This window comes from Nicotiana tabacum, chromosome 4 (assembly GCF_000715075.1).
Source record: "Nicotiana tabacum cultivar K326 chromosome 4, ASM71507v2, whole genome shotgun sequence".
NCBI lineage: Eukaryota > Viridiplantae > Streptophyta > Magnoliopsida > Solanales > Solanaceae > Nicotiana > Nicotiana tabacum.
This window is the reverse complement of record NC_134083.1, coordinates 67,062,690-67,083,172: the sequence shown is the minus strand read 5'-3', so window position 1 is coordinate 67,083,172 and position 20,483 is coordinate 67,062,690. Positions and strand designations below refer to the sequence as shown.

At 41.3% G+C, this 20,483-nt stretch overlaps 1 protein-coding gene across 1 annotated transcript; it reads left to right on the top strand.

Moving 5' to 3' along the window:
• The first annotated feature begins 3,713 nt into the window (after window positions 1-3,713).
• On the top strand, window positions 3,714-6,522 carry LOC142179960 (uncharacterized). The gene is made up of 2 exons (XM_075250865.1): window positions 3,714-4,150; window positions 6,498-6,522. The coding sequence occupies exons 1-2, from the start codon at window positions 3,714-3,716 to the stop codon at window positions 6,520-6,522; spliced, it is 462 nt and encodes a 153-aa protein (XP_075106966.1).
• Window positions 6,523-20,483: the final 13,961 nt, after the last annotated feature.

Genomic DNA, 20,483 nt, shown 5'->3' with positions numbered 1-20,483 from the left:
TAATCGAAATGGGTTCTGGTTTGGGTATAATTGTGTTAGCGCCTTCACGACCGGTTATGTTATGTTGGTAATTTGATATAGACTCCTGAGTTGATTTATTGTAGTTGTTCTTATTTTCTTCCTTGATACTTGTTGTACACTCACCATGTCTACTTTATGCGTTTATATTATTATTATTTGACCTCTAGTAAGTGTCAAGTCGACCCCTCGTCACTACTTCTTCGAGATTAGAATAGATACTTACTGGGTATGTGTTATTTTTCGTACTCATGCTATACTTCTGCACTGATGTGCAGGCACTGAAACAGGTTCTACCTGTGGTTATGCGGGCGCGTAGCCGATCATCTACGGAGACTTAGTGGTGAACTTCTTGCCTTGCTATGATCCACAACACTGAAGTCTCATTTTATCTTATTTCTTATTCCTGTCTATCACTTTCAGACAATAGTTTTAGTAGTTTTGTATATTCTCTAAATTGCTCAAGTACTTGTAACGCCGGGTTTTGGGGACTTGTAGCATTTATGTACCGTTGTACTCATCACCTCTATCACCGTAGTATATGTACTTATTGTGCTGGTATTTTGTTTTAAATGAGTTGCCACGGTAGCACGAAATCTTATTTAATTCGTTCTCTCTTAAAAGGAAAACTTCAGTTGTAAAATGTTAAAAAGGGGTAACTAATTAGTAGACTCACTCGTGGGCTTGTCTAACGGCGGCGTTAGGCCCCATCGCGACCTATAACGGATTTGGGTTGTGACAGCTTGGTATCAACGCTTTAGGTTCACATAGGTCTCACGAGTCATGAGCAAGCCTAGAAGAGTCTTACGGATCGGTGCAGAGACGCCCGTATTTATCTTCTAGAGGCTATAGGTGTGAGGAAACTTCTCTTTCTTCATCTCCTATCGTGCAGTTGATATTGTGATAAATATCTTTCTATTAATCTCTCACAGATGGTGAGAACGCGCGCGGTGGATGTGTCAGGAGGTAGAGGAACTACTCCCCCCGTTTCTAGAGGCTGAGGCTGAGGCCGAGGGAGGGCTCTAGCTCCAGTCAGAGGGCGAAGGCACCCTAGGGTTGCTCCTGTTGTACCACCAGTGGATCCAGTGGAGGATCCTATTGTTGAGGAGCAGGATGAGGCGCCTGCAGCTGTGCTAGCCCCGGTAGATTTCATGACTGCGCTAGGATTCCAGGAGGTCATGGGCCATATGCTGCAGTTCATGGACGCTATGACGCAGGCTGGTTTATTTCTAGCAGACCCTGCCACATCTCAGGCGAGAGGGGGAGCACATACCCCTATCTCTTAGGCTCCGGGGCATGTGATCCACGTCTAATCCGCACTTAATAGTGAGTGGAAACGGTCGTTGGAAGAATTAATTAGCCCAATTTCTTGTTAGCCAAGTTATCCTAGACTAGGTTCTTCTTTCTTAAGTAGAGACCAAGTCAAAAAGGCATGAATCAATATTTGCAATCATTAATTCTAAAATTGAAGCATAAACTAAGCTACATAATCAACACACAATCATAAACAAGCATTAAATTAAATACCCATAAGGTTTACACACTAGGGTTGGGTCACAACCCTAGTAAGAATCTAGATACTCATAGTGAGAAATGAAGAAAACAAAGAAGAAATGCTAATTTAACTCATAATCTAAGATTAAAATGATAAAATATGATGTTTAAGACCTGAAATAATCACAAACTTCCTAAAATAGCAAAATATAATGGTTACAACAGCTCAAACTTCGAAACTTGACCTAAAAATGTGAAACTCGTCTATTTATAGTGGCCCAAAATTCGCTGACAAAAATGCCTCTCGGGAGGTTCTGCAGCCGCATAATTCCATGTGTGGTCCGCAGATTTCTTTAGCTAGCAGATCTTGAATTCTGTAACTGCACAATTTTGATCTGCGGCTGCAAAGTATCTTCTGTGGCCGCACATTTCTTTTGCGGTCCACACTTCAGGCAAGGCTCAGGTCTTGGTCAGTTGCTGACTCTTTGAACTTTGAATCATTTATTAGTGTAAACCTTGATCTGTGGCCACACATTAGCTAGAACTCTATTGGGCTCTTTTACTTGTCCTGCGGCCGCAGATGGAATTATACGGTCCGCACTTTCTTCTGCAGACTGCACTTCTTAAGTTATGCGCCCTTTCTTTCCTTGTGATTCAGAATACTCCTTTTTGAATCGGATTTCATCATTGGAGACCAAACTTCCTACATTCCTGCAATTTGCACACTTTCATTAGTTTCGGGAACATAAATAAATACTTTCGGACTAAAACAAAAGCAAAAAGGTGTTAATAAGTAGTCAAAATCCACATTTATCAGCACGTCGCTACCGTTTATCAGACCCCAGGTGCATAACCTGTAGGCAGAGCCCAGTCTGTTACAACAACTATGCCACAGGATGTACCAGTCGCGACGGTTGATCAGCAGAAGTGGCTGGACAAATGGACTAGACTTCGCCCCCTAACTTTTGGGGTGAGCGGTCAGAAGACCCCACATGATTCCATTGATCGGTGCAAGGATAAGCTCCGAAACATAGGGAAATTGGAGTCCAACGGGGTGGACTTCACCACTTTTCAGCTTGAGGGCAAGGCTCGCAGATGGTGACAGGCTTACCTTCTTAACAAGCCAACAGGTTCACCTCTCTTGACTTGGGATCAATTTACACATATTTTATTGGAGAAGTACATACCACCTTCTAAGAGAGAGGAGCTTCGGGATCAGTTTGAGCGACTCCGTCAGGGTCACATATCTGTCACCGACTATGAGGTGAGGTTCACTGACTTGTCTCGCCATACAGCTATTATACTCCCCACAGACGCAGAGAGGGTGTGGAGGTTCATTGCAGGTCTCCACCCTGAGATTCAGTTACTTATGGCATGTGAGGCAGAGATGGAGGCTTCCTTTCGTCAGGTTGTGGATATAGCTCGGAGGATCAAGTGTATTCGCAACCGCAATGGAGAGTTTGTGCCGAGGGACAAGTGACCCCGACAGTTTGGAGGATTTAGTGGCTCCCCGCCTGGGGGAAGAGGTCATTTCATGAGGGGTCAGCCCAGCAGGCCCATGCAGTCAGCACCATAGCCCGCTCAGAGTGCTCCAGCATGACCCTACTTTAGTGCCATTCCATAGAGTACTTACCACAAGCCATCTATTCGGGTTACTCCAGTGGGTATTCAGGCTATCAGAGTCAGACTTCAGATCAGCAGTCTGCTGCTCCGAGGGGATGTTTCGAGTGCGGGGATCTTGACCATGTGAAGAGGTTTTGTCCCACACTTCGAAGCAAGGCCGACCAGCAGGACCATCAGCCCATGATTACCGCACCAGCTACCACACCGTCCGCACGTCTGGCCAGAGGCAAAGGGCAGGTGGGTAGGGGTCGTCCTAGAGGTGGAGGCTAGTCAGGTGGCGCTCCGACTCAGTTCTATACCATCCCCGCCAGGCCAGAGGTAATTGCCTCCGATGCAGTGATCACAGGTACTATTCTGTCTGTCGTAGGGATGCCTCGGTATTATTTGATCTAGGGTCTACTTACTCCTATATTTCATCTCTATTTTCTCCTTATCTGGATGTGTCCCGCGAGTCTTTGGGTGTTCCTGTATATGTGTCCATGCCAGTGGCTGATTCTGTTGTTGTGGATTGAGTCTATCGGTCCTGCATGGTGACTTTCTGTGGGTGTGAGACCCGAGCGGATCTTTTATTGCTCGATATGGTTACTTTCGAGGTTATCTTGGGCATTGACTGGTTGCCCCCGTACCATGCCATTTTTGATTGCTATGCCAAGACTGTTACCTTGGCGATACTTGAGTTGCCCAGATTAGAGTGGAGGAATTCGTCCGCCGGTACTTCCAAGCGGGTTATTTCTTTCTTTAAGGCTAAAAATATGGTCGAGAAGGGTTGTTTGGCCTACTTAGCTTTTGTTGGGGATACTACTGCAGAGACTCCCACATTAGAATCAGTGCCGATGGTACGAGAGGTTTTCAATGTATTTCCTGCTGATCTACCAGGTATGCCGCCGGATCGGGATATTGACTTCGGCATTGATTTGGTGCCAGGAACCCAGCCTATTTCTACCTCACCTTATCGTATGGCTCCCAAGGAGCTTAGATTTTTAAAGGAGATGTTTAGGGAGATGCTTGAGAAGGGGTTCATTAGACCTAGTGTGTCACCTTGGGATGCACCAGTATTGTTTGTGAAGAAGAAGGACGGGAGTATGCAGATGTGCATTGATTACCACCAGTTGAACAAAGTCACCATCAAGAATAAGTACCCGTTGCCGCTCATTGATGATTTTTTTGACCAGTTGCAGGGTGCCAGGGTGTTCTCTAAGATCGACTTGAGATCTAGGTATCATCAGCTGAAGATTCGCACTTCGGATATTCTAAAGACGACCTTCCAGACTAGATATGGCCACTATGAGATTTTGGTAATGTCTTTCGTCTTGACTAATGCCCTGGCGACGTTCATGTATTTGATGAACCAAGTGTTCAGACCGTATCTTAATTCATTTGTCATTGTCTTCATTGATGACATATTGATCTACTCGCGTAGTATGGAGGAGCACGACCAGCATTTGAGATTTGTGCTTCAAACCTTGTGGGAACAGAAGCTTTATGCTAAGTTCTCCAAGTGCGAGTTCTGGTTGGATTCTGTGGCTTTCTTGGGGCATATTGTATCATGTGAGTGCATTAAGGTGGATCTTAGGAAGATTAAGGTAGTCCAGGGTTGGCCCCGTCCTACCACAACGACCAAGATCAGGAGTTTCTTGGGGTTAGCAGGGTATCATCATCGGTTCATGGAGGGTTTCTCATCTATTGCAACGCCCTTGACTAGATTGACCCAGAAGGGTGCTCCGTTCATATGGTCTGATGATTGCGAGGCGAGCTTTCCGAAGCTCAAGACGGCTTTGACTACATCACTAGTTTTAGTGTTGCCTTCCGGTTCAGGGATGTATACTGTGTATTGCGATGCTTCATGCGTTGGCCTGGGTGTGTATTGATGGTAGGCTATAATTCATATTTTAGTCGCTTATTGCACTCTAATTCACTGCACTTTACTTGTATTGAGCTTTAATTGGTAGTATTTTGCACTTATTGTGTGTTTTATGTCTTGTAGGAGTGATTCCGAGCTATGTAGATGTTGTAGAGCTAATTCGAGCTATTTGGAGTTTTGAAGTCTAAGTAAACCCCAAGGGATTAAGTCGGGATCATGTTCGGGTTCGAGGACCATGTCTGGACATCAAAAATCAAGTTGAAGCCGTACTCTGAGGAATTTACACTATTGCGGCGCGTGGGCGGCGCAGTAGTGCAATTCCTGCAGCCTAACAAATGTTGAGCTCTTTGGATATCCCCACAAATGCCCCGCGTGGCACGTCTCCCCATGCGGAGTGCCTGTGCAATTTTCCCATAGCTATTTTCCTAATTCGGCTAGGAAAGGGTATTTTCGTCCGGGCCCGACCATACTTGGTATAAATACATGGAAAAACGTTATTTTCTGAACTTTTGACAGACTTTCAACCTAAGGAGGCTAATAAGGAGTTGGAAGAACACAAGCACAAGGTTTGCATTATTCTTTCCTCACTTATGACCCGAGTTTGGATCGAATCTATGTTTTCCTATATTTTAATTATATTTGTGATGAATTTCTCCATGTATATGGAGTAGTTCCCATAAGGGTTTGTTGGATTTGGTGTGTTGCTGATTGCTTGGGATTTGGTGTATTATTGTATTGAATCGTTTTGGAGGATTTAATTGTTGCATCTATATTCACTAGTTCATGTAATCAAGAGAGGCTTAACTTGTGATATATTTGCATTATATTAAATCATAAGTTCTACTAACTAATCGAAAGAGACTAGTTGAATCATTGATTAAACCTAGTTAGGGGAATAATCGAAAGAGGTTTTCCTAAGGACCAATCCACTACGAATTCTCGCATATCTTCACAGTGCTTAATTTGGTTCATCTTGTGAGGTTGAGACTTAATCAAGAGAGGAGTTTCTACTGAACGTTTGAACTAATAATTGAGTGAATTTGAGAGACTCACTTGAACATTAGAAGTGAATTATCTAGAGTTAGATCCCAAACAATTATCTTACACCTATCCAGTCAAAACCCTATCTTTTCCCACTGATAGCCTTATTTGCTTATTCCTTGTCTCGATAGCCACTAGTCAACAACTTTAGATTCTGAGATCATTTTAAGTAGTAATCATATAAATCTCAACTGTTGATCCTCCTGGATAGCAATCAAGCAAGAAACTACAAGAATACTGTTTAAATCCAATCCTTGTGGATACGATATTATACTATACTATCTTTGATTAGCGAGTATAATTTAAGTGTGTGTTTTGCGCTCGTCAAATTTTGGCATCGTTGCGAGAGATTGGCAATCAATAGTGTTTGAAATAGTTTGTAATGCTAATTCAAGAATATTTTTCCTTTTATTATATTTTTTTTATCTTGTTACGTTTGGTGTTCTTTGACTGTGCACAGGTTAAAGGTTAAGAGTGGTGCATGACTCGAACTTCTGCGAAATAAGTGTTACCATACGAGCCAGAGATAGAAAAATAACTGCGACAACTGAGGAAGGAAAGAAATCTTACCGAGACATTAGAAAAGTTTGGGAAATCCTCAACCAAAGAAACTATGGATGGAAACGGTGATGAAGAGGTAGATTTGGCTACAAGAGAGGTAGCCCAACAACGAGAAAAAGCTGCACGGGATGCTGAGGAAGCAACTATTAGAGTTGCACAGATGGTCTATGAAGAAGAGAGGGGTCAGAGAATTAATCAACATCAACCCTTGGTTGCAGACCAGTTCAGAAATATAGCTCCCGGACCTGGGATTCCACTCAGTGATTATGCTAGTCCGGTCTACAATCAAGGATTATCAAGTGTTAGACCACCTCCAATTGTAGCCAACAATTTCGAGTTGAAGCAAGGGTTGCTTCAAACCATTCAGAACTGTTGTGTCTTCAGAGGGAAGATGAATGAAGATCCAAACACACATCTAATAGACTTCTAGGAGATTATGAACACCTTTCAATACAATGTGGTGTCACAAGATGTAGTGTACTTGAGGGCATTCCCCTTTTCACTTAACGATGATGCGAAGTAGTGGCTTCAAAGCTTGCCCACGGGATTTATTAGAACATGGGATAAGATGACCAGAAAATTCCTTGATAAATATTTCTCCCCAGCTAAGACGAGCAAGTTTAGAAGAGAAATCCATAACTATGCCCAGAAAGAGAATGAAACTGTTTTTGAAGCATGGGAGAGGTTTAAGAAGATAGTTAGAAGGTGTCAACATAGCAGAATTGAACTCTGGATCCAACTCCAGGATTTTTGGGAAGGATTGACACCGGCCTCGCGTAGAACATTGAGTAATGCAGTTGAAGGCCCTTTGATGAAGAAGACTCCAGAGGAGATAGTTACAATTCTTGATAAGTTATCTGAAAATGCTAATCAGTGGCCTGCTGAGAGTGCTAAAAGAAGAAGATCAACTAGTGTTCACCAAGTTGATGCTAACATATCTGTGCAGGTACATCTTGATGCTATGGCTAAAGAAATACTGAAGTTGACCTTAGCCACGATACAAAGTGAGACTCTCACATCTTGTGATATATGTGGAAGAGGACACCCTACTCATGAGTGTCTAGCCTCAACTGAGGAAGTGAATGCTATGGGAAATTATAATTTTAATGCAATGGGCCAGAAGCACCCCGGTTTTCCATCGAGTTCACTGGGGGTACCATAAATGGATGGAACCAAAACAATCCCAGATTCCAGGGACAAGGAGCTCCTAGTTTTATGAATCATCAGAGGCCGCAGTTTCAGCCTCAACAACGCAATCAGTCTGGTCTAGAAGATCTACTGAATGCCTTCATTGTCAAAACTGATGAAAGATTTGAAGTACAAGGGGCAGCGATTGGAAATTTAGAGAAGCAAGTGGGACAGATTGCGACGATATTATTTGAGAGGGTTCCAGGAACTCTCCCTGCTGATACTGAAAGACATCCCAAGGAAATAGTGAATGTTGTAACTTTGAGAAGTGGGCAAGTATTGAAAGAACTCACCCCCAATCCAAAAAGATGCGAGACTTGAAAAAGAAAGTGGGGAGCAACTGAAAAATGATGTGGATAAGAAGAAGAAAGGCCAGATGAAAGCTGAGAAAAACAAGAAGGAAAAAATTCGAGAAAGGAAGAACCTAAGGAGAGCAAGCATATGCCTGCTCTACCTTTCCCCCAAAAGCTAAGTAGAGAAAAGCTGGACAAGCAGTTTGAGAGATTTCTGGATGTGCTGAAACATGTTCATGTAAACTTACCATTCACAGAAGTGCTCTCACAAATGCCTACTTATGCTAAGTTCTTGAAAGAGATCCTTACGAGAGGAAAATTGAGGAGACCTCAATGGTCAAGCTCACAGAGCATTGCAGCACGATATTACAAATAAACTCCCACAAAAGTGTGGAGATCCGGAGAGTTTTGCTATACCTTGCTCTTTAAGAACTATTAATTTTGATAAATCCTTATGTGATTCTGGTGCCTCAATTAATTTAATGCATCTATCTATCTACAGGAAACTAGAGAAGGAGATTGGAGAGATAAGGCATGCACCCATATCTTTGCAGCTGGCAGGCCAAATGACTATAACACCCGAGAGGATAGTGGAAGATGTGTTATTTCAGGTGGATAAGTTCATATTTCCTGTGGATTTTATAGTGGTAAATATAGAGGAGAATAAGAAGGTCCCCCTCATCCTAGGAAGATCATTCTTTGCGATAGGCAGAGCTATATTAAATATACAAGAGAGAAAACTCATGCTTAGAGTGGGTGAGGAGACTGTGACTTATAAAATGGATGTAGCAAAGGGGGCGCAAAAATACAAACCAGCTGCGAGTGTTGAGTGGAAATTAAAGGGCTTGAAAGAGAAGGCTGCAGTGAGCGAGAAAGATAAGTGTGGGGTGTACCCTAAGAAGGCCGAGAAGAAGTTGTCTGCATGGATGTGTGGATTAGTTCGGGCGCAAATAATGGAGCCTGACTTCGACTCAAACCACGACTAGATGTTCAGGGAAGTTTCCTTTACCTTATGCTTTTTAATTTTGTACCATGGGGACATGCCACAACTTAAACTATGGGGTGGGGGATTTTTGTATGTATGTATGTATGTTTAATAGTTTTCTTTTTGTTAGTTGTATGAGTTAGAGATAGAAAAAGTTTAGAATTTATTTTTTTAAAGTTTTCGATCTTTCCCAAAGATGGATATCATCGATAGATTTCTTGAGGGATGAAAGTCGAAAGAAAAAGAGAAAAAGATTTTCTTTTGTTAGGTAGTGTAACAAGTCCCCCTTGGTTTTTCTTTGTGTCGTGGTTCTTTTCTAAGATTTTTGTTTGAATCGAGTGTAGTTATTTTTTTTATTTTTTTAGGAGGAGGAACCTTGTGCTATGATCTGAATTAAAGGCAATATCGCTTGACTTTATTATACCTTGAGAATAGTGAGTGCTTTAGTTGTGACGCTTATGCTCGGTTTTTGACTCTTGTGTAAGTACCTCAAATTGTATGATCTTAACTTTGCTTAACTGCGTTGACTAGAGTGTCTTGATGAGTCCGATCCTGAGTGAGTTATGTACCATGTACATGTGAGGTATTTTGTATTCTTTGCATTGCATTTGATGTCTAGAACTTGCCCCGTGTGTTTGCAAATCTAAATAGTAGTTTTATTCAGTCTAGGAAGTGATATAGACATTTTTTTGTTGAGCTAGTTGTAGACTTTTACCCACCTAATTGTTATGTATCTTAGTTAACCCATTTGAGTCTGTAATCCTGTTTCTTTAGCAACCACATTACAAGCCTTACCCATTTGTTTGAATTGAACATTTATTTGAACCGTTTACCTTTCGTGAGTACTTGAATTTGTTATGAACTTTGTAAAAGTTGAAGTGTGGGTTGTTGATTTGGATTTTGAGTGGAACTATTGAAATAAAGAGAAAAATGCACCATTTTGAAAAAGTAAGAACCACTTGAATTGAAAAAGAAAAGGAAACATAGTTGTATTATGTGCAAAATATTCCTTGATAGTGGTGACTCTTGATGCATGTGTGCTTAAAGAAGTAGGGAGTTAATGTATATTGATGTGAATGTGGAGTTATGGTTTGACATAAGTGTGGGGTTTTGAACGGTTAAATATATGTATTAAAGTTCTTAGGGAGGTGTAGTCACTCTTATATCCAAATGTATCCTACCCATCCCGCAGCCTACATTACAACCAATTAAAGTCCTACTTGATCAATGACTGAATGAGCTCTATTAGTAGAGTAGTACACTACGGGCAAGCCTATGGTACGTCTTTTGTGGCATATAAATGTTACTTCTGAGAGTGAGTGAATTCTTTCTATCTTGAGTTCCTGATTGCTCTTAAGTTTTATTGTGTGTGTAACTAAATTTTTTATTTTATTTAAAATATAAAAATAAAATTTAATGTCGTTGACCTCTGTGTTAGAGTAAGTGAGCGGGTTGTGGAAAATGCGTGGTGCTTTTAAGTCAAATCTTGAGGCGAGGATGTTACGGTATTGTTCTTAATATGTTTTAATAATTCTTAGTGTGATGAGTTAGGAAAGTTGTTTAAAACGACCGTGTCTATATGAAATGTAGTTTAATTGCTCGAGGACGAGAAATGGCTTAAGTGTGGGGTGTTGATGGAAGGCTATAATCCGTATTTTACTCACTTATTGGACTCTAATTCACTGCACTTTACTTGTGTTGAGCTTTAATTGGTAGTGTTTTGCACGTATTATGTGTTTTATGCCTTGTAGGAGTGATTCTGAGCTATGTAGATATTGTGGAGCTAATTTGAGCTATTTGGAGCTTTGAAATCTGAGTAAAAGCCCAATAGATTAAGTCGGGATCGTATTCGGGGATCGAGGACCACGTCTGGACATCATAAATCAAGTTGAAGCCGTACTCTAAGGAATTTACACTATTGCGGTGTGTGGTGCGCTGCAGCAGTGCAATTCCTGCTGCTTGACAAATGTTGAGCTCTCCGGATATCCCCACTAATTCCCCGTGTGGCGCATCGCCCCATGTGGCGCGCCTATGCAATTTTTCCAGAGCTATTTTTCTATTTCGGCTAGGAAAGGGTGGTTTCGTCCGGGCCCGACCATACTTGCTATAAGTACATGGGAAAATGTTATTTTCTCGACCTTTGACATACTTTCGACCTAGGAGCCTAAGGAGGAGTTGGAAGAACACAAGCACAAGGATTTCATCATTCCTTCCTCACTCAAGACCCGAGTTTGGATCAAATGTATTTTTTCCTATACTTTAATTATATTTGTGATGAATTTCTCCATGTATATGGAGTAGTTCTCTTTAGGGTTTGATGGATTTGGTGTATTGCTGATTGTTTGTGGATTATAACTCTAGTTTTATGTATTGAATTATTTTGGAAGATTTAATTATTGAATTTATATTCACTAGTTTATGTAATCAAGAGAGGCATAACTTGTGATATTTTTGCATTATATTGTTGGTTGAGTTCATAGGTTCTACTAAGTATTCAAAAGATTCTAGTTGAATCATTGACTAAACCTAGTTAGGAGAATAATCGAAAGAGGTTTTCCTAAGGACCAATCTACTACGCATTCGTGCATATCTTCACAATGCTTAATTTGGTTCATCTTGTGAGGTTGAGACTTAATCGAGAGAGGAGTTTCTACTGAACGTTTGAACTAATAATTGAGTGAATTCGAGAGACTCACTTGAACATTAGAAGTGAATTATCTAGATTTAGATCCCAAATAATTATCTTACACCTATCCAGTCAAAACCCTATCTTCTCCCACGGATAACCTTATTTGCTTATTCCTTGTCTCGATAGTCACTAGTCAATAGCTTTAGATTCTGAGTTAATTTTAAGTAGTAATCATATAAATCTCAATTGTTGATCCTCCTGGATAGCAATCAAGCTAGAAACTACAAGAATATTATTTAAATCCAATCCATGTGGATACGATATTATACTATACTATCTTTGATTAGCGAGCATAATTTAAGTGTGTGTTTTGCGCTCGTCATGTATTAATGCAGGAGGGGCGAGTTATTGCATATGTTTCACATCAACTGAAGCCCTACGAGAAGAATTACCCCGTGCATGATTTGGAGTTGGCCGCGATAGTTCATGCTCTCAAGATCTGGAGGCATTATCTTTATGGGCTGTCTTGTGAGGTTTACACCGATCATCGCAGCTTGCCGCATTTGTTCAAGTAGATGGATCTCAATTTGAGGTAGCGCAGGTGGCTCGAGTTACTAAAGGACTATGATATCACCATCCTCTGTCATCCAGGCAAGGCGAATGTGGTTGCAGATGCCTTGAGCTGAAAGGCTGAGAGTATGGGTAGTTTGGCATTTATTTTATCAGAGGAGAGGCCATTGGCTTTGGACTCTCAGTCCTTAGCTAACATACTTGTGAGGTTGGATATTTCATAGCACAGTCGAGTTATTGCATGCATAGTGGCCCAGTCTTCATTATTTGAGCAGATCAAGGCTCGTCAGTACGATGATCCAGTTCATTTGGTTCTTAGAGAGACGATACTTTGAGGTGGTGCCAAGGAGGTTACTATCGGTGAGGATGGTATTCTGCAAATTCAGGGTCGCCTATATGTTTCTAATGATGATGGCTTAAGGGAGAAAGTTCTAGAGGAGGCACACAGTTCTCGGTATTCTATTCATCTAGGGGATACGAAGATGTATCATGATATGATGCAGCATTATTGATGGTGGAGGATGAATAAGGACATAGTCGAGTATGTGGCGATATGTCTAAACTGCCAGCAGGTCCAGTATGAAACTAGAGGCCAGGTGGCCTACTCCAGCAGATGGTTATACCGGAGTAGAAAATGGGAGCAGATCACTATGGACTTTGTAGTTGGGTTGTCATAGACTTTGAGGAAGTTTGATGTCGTTTGGGTCATTGTCGACAAGTTGACCAAGTCGACACACTTTGTTCCAGTTGTGACTACATACTCGTCAAAGAGATTTGCCCAGATTTACATTCAGGAGATTGTTCGGTTGCATGGTGTGCCTATTTCCATCATATCAGATAGAGGCCCTCAGTTCACTTCGCACTTTTGGAGAGCAGTACAGAGTGAGTTGGGCACCCGGGTAGAGCTCAGCACAGCCTTTCACCCGTACTCCGACGGGTAGTCAGAGCGGACGGTTCAGATCCTGCAGGATATGCTCTGAGCATGTGTGATTGACTTCGGACGGCAGTGGGATTGATTCTTACCTTTGGCTGAGTTTGCTTATGACAACAGTTATTAGTACAACAATGAGATGGCTCCGTTTGAGGCTTTATATGGTCGACGATGTCGTTCGCCCATTGGATGGTTTGAGCCCGGCGAGACTAGGTTATATGGCACTAATTTAGTGAAGGATACCTTGGAAAAGGTAAAGTTGATTCAGGAGCGACTTCGCACAGCACAATCCAGGCAAGAGAGTTACGCGGATCAGAAGGCACATGATTTATCATTTATGGTGGGCGAGAAGGTTCCCTTGAAAGTCTCGTTGATGAAGGGAATCATGAGGTTTGGGAAGAAGGGCAAGTTGAGCCCAAGGTTTATCGGCCCATTTGAGGTATTGAGATGAGTTGGGGAGGTTGCTTATCAGCTTGCTTTGCTTCCTAGTCTATCGGGAGTTCATCCCGTCTTCCATGTGTCTATGCTTCGGAGGTACCATGCCGACAGGTCGCACGTGCTAGATTATAGCTTGGTTCAGATTGATGAGAGTTTGTGTTATGAAGATAAGCCAGTTGCCATTGTTGACAGGCAAGTTCGCCAGTTGAGGTACAAGAAGATTGTTGCGGTAAAGGTCCAGTGGAGAGGTCAACCAGTCGAGGAAGTGACTTGGTAGCTGAGGAGGACATGAGGAGTAGATATCCGTACTTTTTCAGTACTCCATAAATGATTCTAGACCCGTTCAAGGATGAACGTTTGTTTAAGAGGTAGAGAATATAATGACCCGACCAGTCCTTTTGCTTTTTAGATCCCCGTTTCCCTAATTAAAACTCCCCATATGTGCCTTTACTGTTTTTTTATGACTTGCGGGGATGGTTGACTTGGGTTTGGAAGGGTTCGGGTTGAAATCGGAACACTTAGTTTCTTTATAGTGGCCTATAATGGTCAAGTTTGAATTTAGTCAATGTTTTGGATAAACAACCTCGGAACTGGAATTTGACGGTCCCAATGGTTTCGTATGATGATTTTGGACTTGGTCGTGTGTTCGGATCGGGTTTCGGATGACCCAGGAGCATTTCAGTGATTAATATTCAAAGTTGGCGCATTGAAGGTTTTCAAGTTCTTTAAGTTTGGTTTGAAGTAGACTTTTGTGTTATCGAAGTCCGTTTGGGATTCTGAGCCTGTGAATAGTCCCGCATGGTGATTTATGGCTTGCATGAAAAATTTCATATTATTTCGAGTAGTCTAAGTATGATTCGGCGCGTTCGGAGTAAGTTGAAGAGCTTGAAGTTCATAACTTGATTCAATTCGGTTTTGGGGTGTGATTCTTAGTTTTGATGTTGTTTCATGTATTTTGAGAGTTCGCGCAATTCTATATTATATTTTGTGGACTTGTTGGTGCATTTGGACGGGGTCTCGGGTGGCTCGAGCAAGTTTCGGACCGCCCGGAGCTAAGTCCAAAATGTTGTCACTACTGGTTCTGGTTTCCTTCTTCGCGATAGCGTGGGTAGGGTCGTATTCGCGAAGATGGAAAATTGGGGGACTGGGATTTGTGCTTCACGTTCGCAACACTCAGTCCGCGTTCATGAAGGTTCTGGACTTGTGGCCTTCGCGTTCACGTGAATGGGCCCGCGTTCGCGTAGAGTGGGCTGCGCAGGGTTGGCCGTTGTGGTCTTCGCATTTTGAAGAAGCCCTCACATTCGCGTAGGGCAGGCCATACAAGCCTTTGCGTTCGCGAGGCACTGGTCGCGTTCGTGATAGCCAATTTTATGGGCTTGGGCAGTTTGCCTTCGCGATCGCGAAGAAGGATCGTTGGGCAGTAGATATTTTAAACATGGGATTTAGGCTCATTTTCTTCATTTCTATCACTTGTCGGTCAAATTTAGAGCTCTTTGAGAATGGATTTTCACCTAGCACTTTGAGGTAAGTAATGTTTACACAAAATAAGTTAAATCATGTGTTATGGGTAGATTTTAACATAGAAATTGTGGAAAGTTTAGGGGATTGTTGGAAAAACCTAGGTTTTGGTAAAAAATGGGATTAGACCACGAAAATGATTATGGAATTGAATAGAAGTTATATATTTGGGTTCGTGAGGTTATGGCTAAAATTTATCTTCAAAAATTTTCGAAATCTGGGCACGTGGTCCCGGGGGTGAATTTTAGGAATCTTCCAATTTGGGTTGGGTAATTACTCTAATAGCTAAATTATGAACTTTTGAGCATATATTTACTAGTTTATACGACTTTTGATTAGTTTTGGAGTCCTCGGCGTCGTTTGGAGAGTTCTAGTGAGGTTGGAGAGCCGGATTGAGGACTTGGAACTTAGGTAAGTCTCTTGCCTAACCTTGTTAGAAGGAATTTATCCCCTTAGGCGTATTATTGTTGTGTGCTACTTGTGTGGGGAGCTACGTATGCACGAGGTGACGAGCATCAGTACGTAGCAATATTTCACGATATGTCCGGATAGAATTAGATTCACATCATGCTTTTAATTGTACTATTTATGCATATCATGTATATCTACTTATTGTGCTGGTATTTTGTTTTAAAAGAGTTTCCACGGTAGCACGAAATCTTGTTTAATTCCTTCTCTCTTAAAACGAATACTTCCATTTTAAAATGTTAAAAAGGGGTAACTAATTAGTAGACTCAGTTGTGGGCTTGTCTAACGGCGGTGTTAGGCGCCATCGCGACCTATTACGGATTTGGGTCGTGACAGTAAACTTCTGGTTTACGATAGAATGTGCTTCAACTGTACTAATCTTTGAAAAGTATAAGCCATAAGATCAAGTTGGTAACTTTTCTACAATGCACTTCTGGCCAGAAACATTCTTTGTAATACAAGGATATTCCACATTCATTTCATTTATCGTCTCAACATGATACCCATTTCGGCGGATATTTATAAAACTCAACAAATTTCTTCGGGACTTGGAGGAGAACAATGTGTTGTCTATAATAAGTTTTGTTCCCTTAGACAGAACGATAGTGGCTCTTCCGGAGCCTTCAATCAAATTTATATTACCAGAAATTGTAGAAACATTTGCTTTTTCTCTATGCAAATAAGAAAAGTATTTCTGATCTTTGAATATTGCATGAGTTATTCCACTATCAATTACACAAATATCTTTATGATTGGTTTTTGATCCAAACATAATTTGAGGATTATCCATATTCTTTAAAATGACATAAACAAAATAAATATTACAGTAAATATCATTATCAAAGCATAACTTTTATTTATTTACAAAAGTTACATAACCATACTAACTAGTACAAACAATAGAAATTTAAATTTCTACAGATGCATCAGCGATCACATGACTTGTTTCTCCTTCTGGGAGGGCAAAGTAATCAGCCACATCCAAATGCATGAAGTCAACATTTTCTTCAGAAATAAAATTTGCTTCATCATTTTTCTGTCTTCTTTAGGGAGGCTTGATAAAGCTCAACCAGGTACTTTGGCATGCGACGGGTACGTGACCAGTGGCCTTTTCCTCCATATCTATAGCATGCATTTTTTGCTTTGCTGCTTGCACCGCTTCATGCTTTTGTTCCTTCCTTTTCCATTGCTGGTGGTGAGGAGGGTTCTTTGGTGCATTATTATTACCATGATTAGAGTTTCATCCCCGACCATGGCCATGACCATGACTGGGGCCACGACCTCTTCCATGCTTAGCTTGGTGGAAGTTCGTCTCATTCACTTCAGGGAATGAACAAGAACCGGTAGGTCGGCTTTCATGATTTTTTATTAATAGCTCATTATGTTACTCGGCTACAAGAAGATGTAAGATAAGTTCAGAATACTTTTTGAATCACATCTCTTGATTTTGCTACTACAAGAGCATATTCGAGGCATGAAAAGTGGTGAAAGTTTTCTCCAACATATCATGATCAGTAATGTTATCACCACATAATTTCAATTGGAAAATAATTCTAAACATAGAAGAATTATACCCATTGATAGATTTAAAATCTTGTAGACTTAAATGAGTCCAATCATAACGTGCCTGTGGAAGAACGCATCTTCAGGTGGTCATATCTATCTTTCAAATTATTCCACAGTATAACTTGATTTTTAACAGTAAGATATTTCATTTTCAAGCCCCCATCAAGGTGATGGCGTAGTAATATCATTGCTTTGGCACGGTCTTGGTTTGATGCCTAATTTTTATCCTTGATGGTGTCTGCCAGACCCTTCGCATCAAGATGAATTTCAGCATCAAGCACCCAAGACATGTAACTTATATTAAGGGCTACAAATTCAAGTTTAGAAAGATTTGACCTTATTTAGAAAAAGAAATTTTGTACCTCTGATACTTTCAAAGTATTTGCTCGAGATGGCAAAGTCTCATGCTGATAACATGTTATAAAATAAAAACTGTAAAGTAAAGACAAGCATAGAGAGAGATTGATATATTATTCAACTTCAAACTGAAGAACATAATAAACTGAAATCTCCTCTATTTATAGAAGAAAGAAGTTGTTGCAAAGCTGCTACTTGTAATGACCCGACCGGTCATTTTGAGAGATGTAGCCCCGTTCCCCCATTTACTGCTCATTTTGTGCTTTATAACTGTTATGTGACTTGTCGGGGTAGTTGGTTCGGGTCCGGAGAGGTTTTGAAATGAATTGAGACATTTAGTCTTAAAGTTGGAAGTTTAAGTTGAAAAGGTTAACTGGATGTTGACTTATCAGTAAACGACTTCGGAATAGAGTTTTGGCGGTTTCTTTGGCTCCGTTGGGTGATTTTGGACTTAAGAGTGTGTCCGGATTGTGATTTGGAGGTCCATTATTGAATTAGGTTTGAAATGGCAAAAATTGAAAATTTGGAAGTTTGACCGAGAGTGGACATTGTGGTTACTGGGCTTGGATTGGAGTTTCGGGAGTTGGAGTAGGTCCGTGGTATTATTTGTGACTTATGTGCAAAATTTGGGGTCAATCGAACGTGATTTAATAGGTTTCAGCGTCGTTTGTATAAGTTGGAATTTCCTTAGTTTCAATATGCTTGAATTGGGGTAGGATTCGTGTTTTTTATGTTGTTTGAGGTGATTTGAGGGCTCGACTAACTTTGTATCGTGTTTTAGGACTTATTGGTATGTTTGATTGAGGTCTCGGGGGCCTCAGATTGATTTCGGATGGTTAACGAATCAAAAATGGGACTTAGTGCATGGCTGAAGCTGGGAGTTCTATGGTGTGATCGCACCTGCGAGGGGTTGGACGCAGGTGCAATGCAGCAAGTGCGGCTGCAGCGGCGTAGACGCAAGAATTGGTATGGCCTTAGGTGTATTGCAGGTGCGGAAAGAATTTCGCAGGTGCGGACATGCACCTGCGCGTGGAGAATCACAGAAGCGGAAGAGAGCTTGGGGAAGCTAGTCCGTAGAAGCGGACAACTTACGCAGATGCGCACCCGCCGAAGCGGGATTTGTGAAAGTAGAAACGGTTGGTCGGCATAGTGACTTCTGAAGATGCGGATGGTTGACCGCAAAAGCGGTGCCACAGAAGCGGCTAAATGGATCGCATGAGCGGAAAGGCTGGGCAGAACATTTAAATTCAAGGGTTCGAGATTTTTCTTCATTTTGAACATTTCAAGCTCAGGATTAGGCGATTTTTGAGAGGACTTTCGAGGTGATTCTTGAGGTAAGTCCCTTGTGTTCATTTTTAATCAATAATCTTGTTTTCCCATTGAATTTCCCAACTAGTTTGTGTGTATTTAAGGTGGAATTTGGGAATTTGAGGCTAGGGATTTGGAGAGTTTGATTTGTGTTTTTGGGTGGAGATTTGGTGTCGGATTTTGGTAAATTTGAAATGGTTGGACTCGTGGTTGGATGGTCTTTCGGTTTTTATGACTTTTATTGGATTTCGAAACGTGGGCCCGGGGGCTGACTTTTGAGTTGACTGTTGACTTTTGATTAATAACTTAGTGTTTTTCTTATGGAATTAAATACTTTAGATCGCGTTGATTATATCAAACTGTTTGTGGCTAGATTCGAGGCATTTGGAGGCCGATTCACGAGGCAAGAGCATGTTGGAGTAGGGATTTGCACGGTTTGAGGTAAGTAACAGTTCTAAATATGGTCCTCAGGGTATGAAACCCTGTATTATGTGTCATGTGATTAGTTTTAAGTTGAGATACATGCTAAGTGACGGGCGTGTTGGCGTGTACCGTAGGAATGGTGACTTAGTCAATTCATAGGAACTGTGTAGTTGAATAATCTATTGTTATCTGTATATTCTCCATGTGCTATAGAAATTGAACTGCAAACTATGTTAAAAATCATGTTTAGACTATGTGCTGGCACTGTAGGGACCTACAGAGGTCGTGTACATGTTGAATTATCTGCTAAATTATTGTTCTGTACTCAGTCACAGTTTTACTTGCATATTACATCTCAGTCTCTATCGTTCATTATTGATACATTATATCATTGTTGTTTGGGCTTATTATCATGATTACTGAGAGCCCGAGAGACTGGAGAGGTTGATGACTGAGTGAGGCCGAGGGCCTAATTGTAAGGATATTTATGGGATTGGGCTGCACGCCGCAACATGTTTTGTTAATTTATTCCATGACTGACTTGTTACAGCGCTTGGGCTGAAGGAGCCCCTCCGGAGTCTATACACACCCCCAGTGAGCGCAGGTACCTACTGAGTGTGAGTGTCGAGTGACGAGTGTCGAGCGATTGAGAGGAAACAGAGACTGTGAGGAATGAGTGACTGTGAGATTGGAGTGCATGGGAGGACTGAGTGACTGCTGCTCTGAGATTTTGCACTTGATTTCATTACTGTTGTACTTCAGCTGGCATATATCATTGTCATGAAATTTCTGAGAGATATTATATCCAGTTTCAATTGAACTTGACATGAATTAACTGTTTTGGCCTTAATTGTCGAATTTGAAGCATGCCTATCTTTCTATGTTGTGATTTGTGTAATTGAGCTATATCTGTGAAGCTCGTCACTACTTTCAGTCCATTATTTAGTCTTGTTACTTACTGAGTTGGTTGTACTCACGCTACACCATGTACTTCGTGTGCAGATCCAGGTGCTTCTTGTCACAGTGGGTGTTGATTATCTGCGCAGCTTGATTGTTTGGAGATTTCAAGGTAGCTGCCCGGCGTTCGCAGACCTTGTCTCTCCTTCCCTATCTTTCCGCTTTATGTATTTAGTTTTAGTCTTTCATAGACATTATAATCTAGACTTGTGTTGTATAGATGCTCATGTACTCAGTGACACCCCGATATTGGG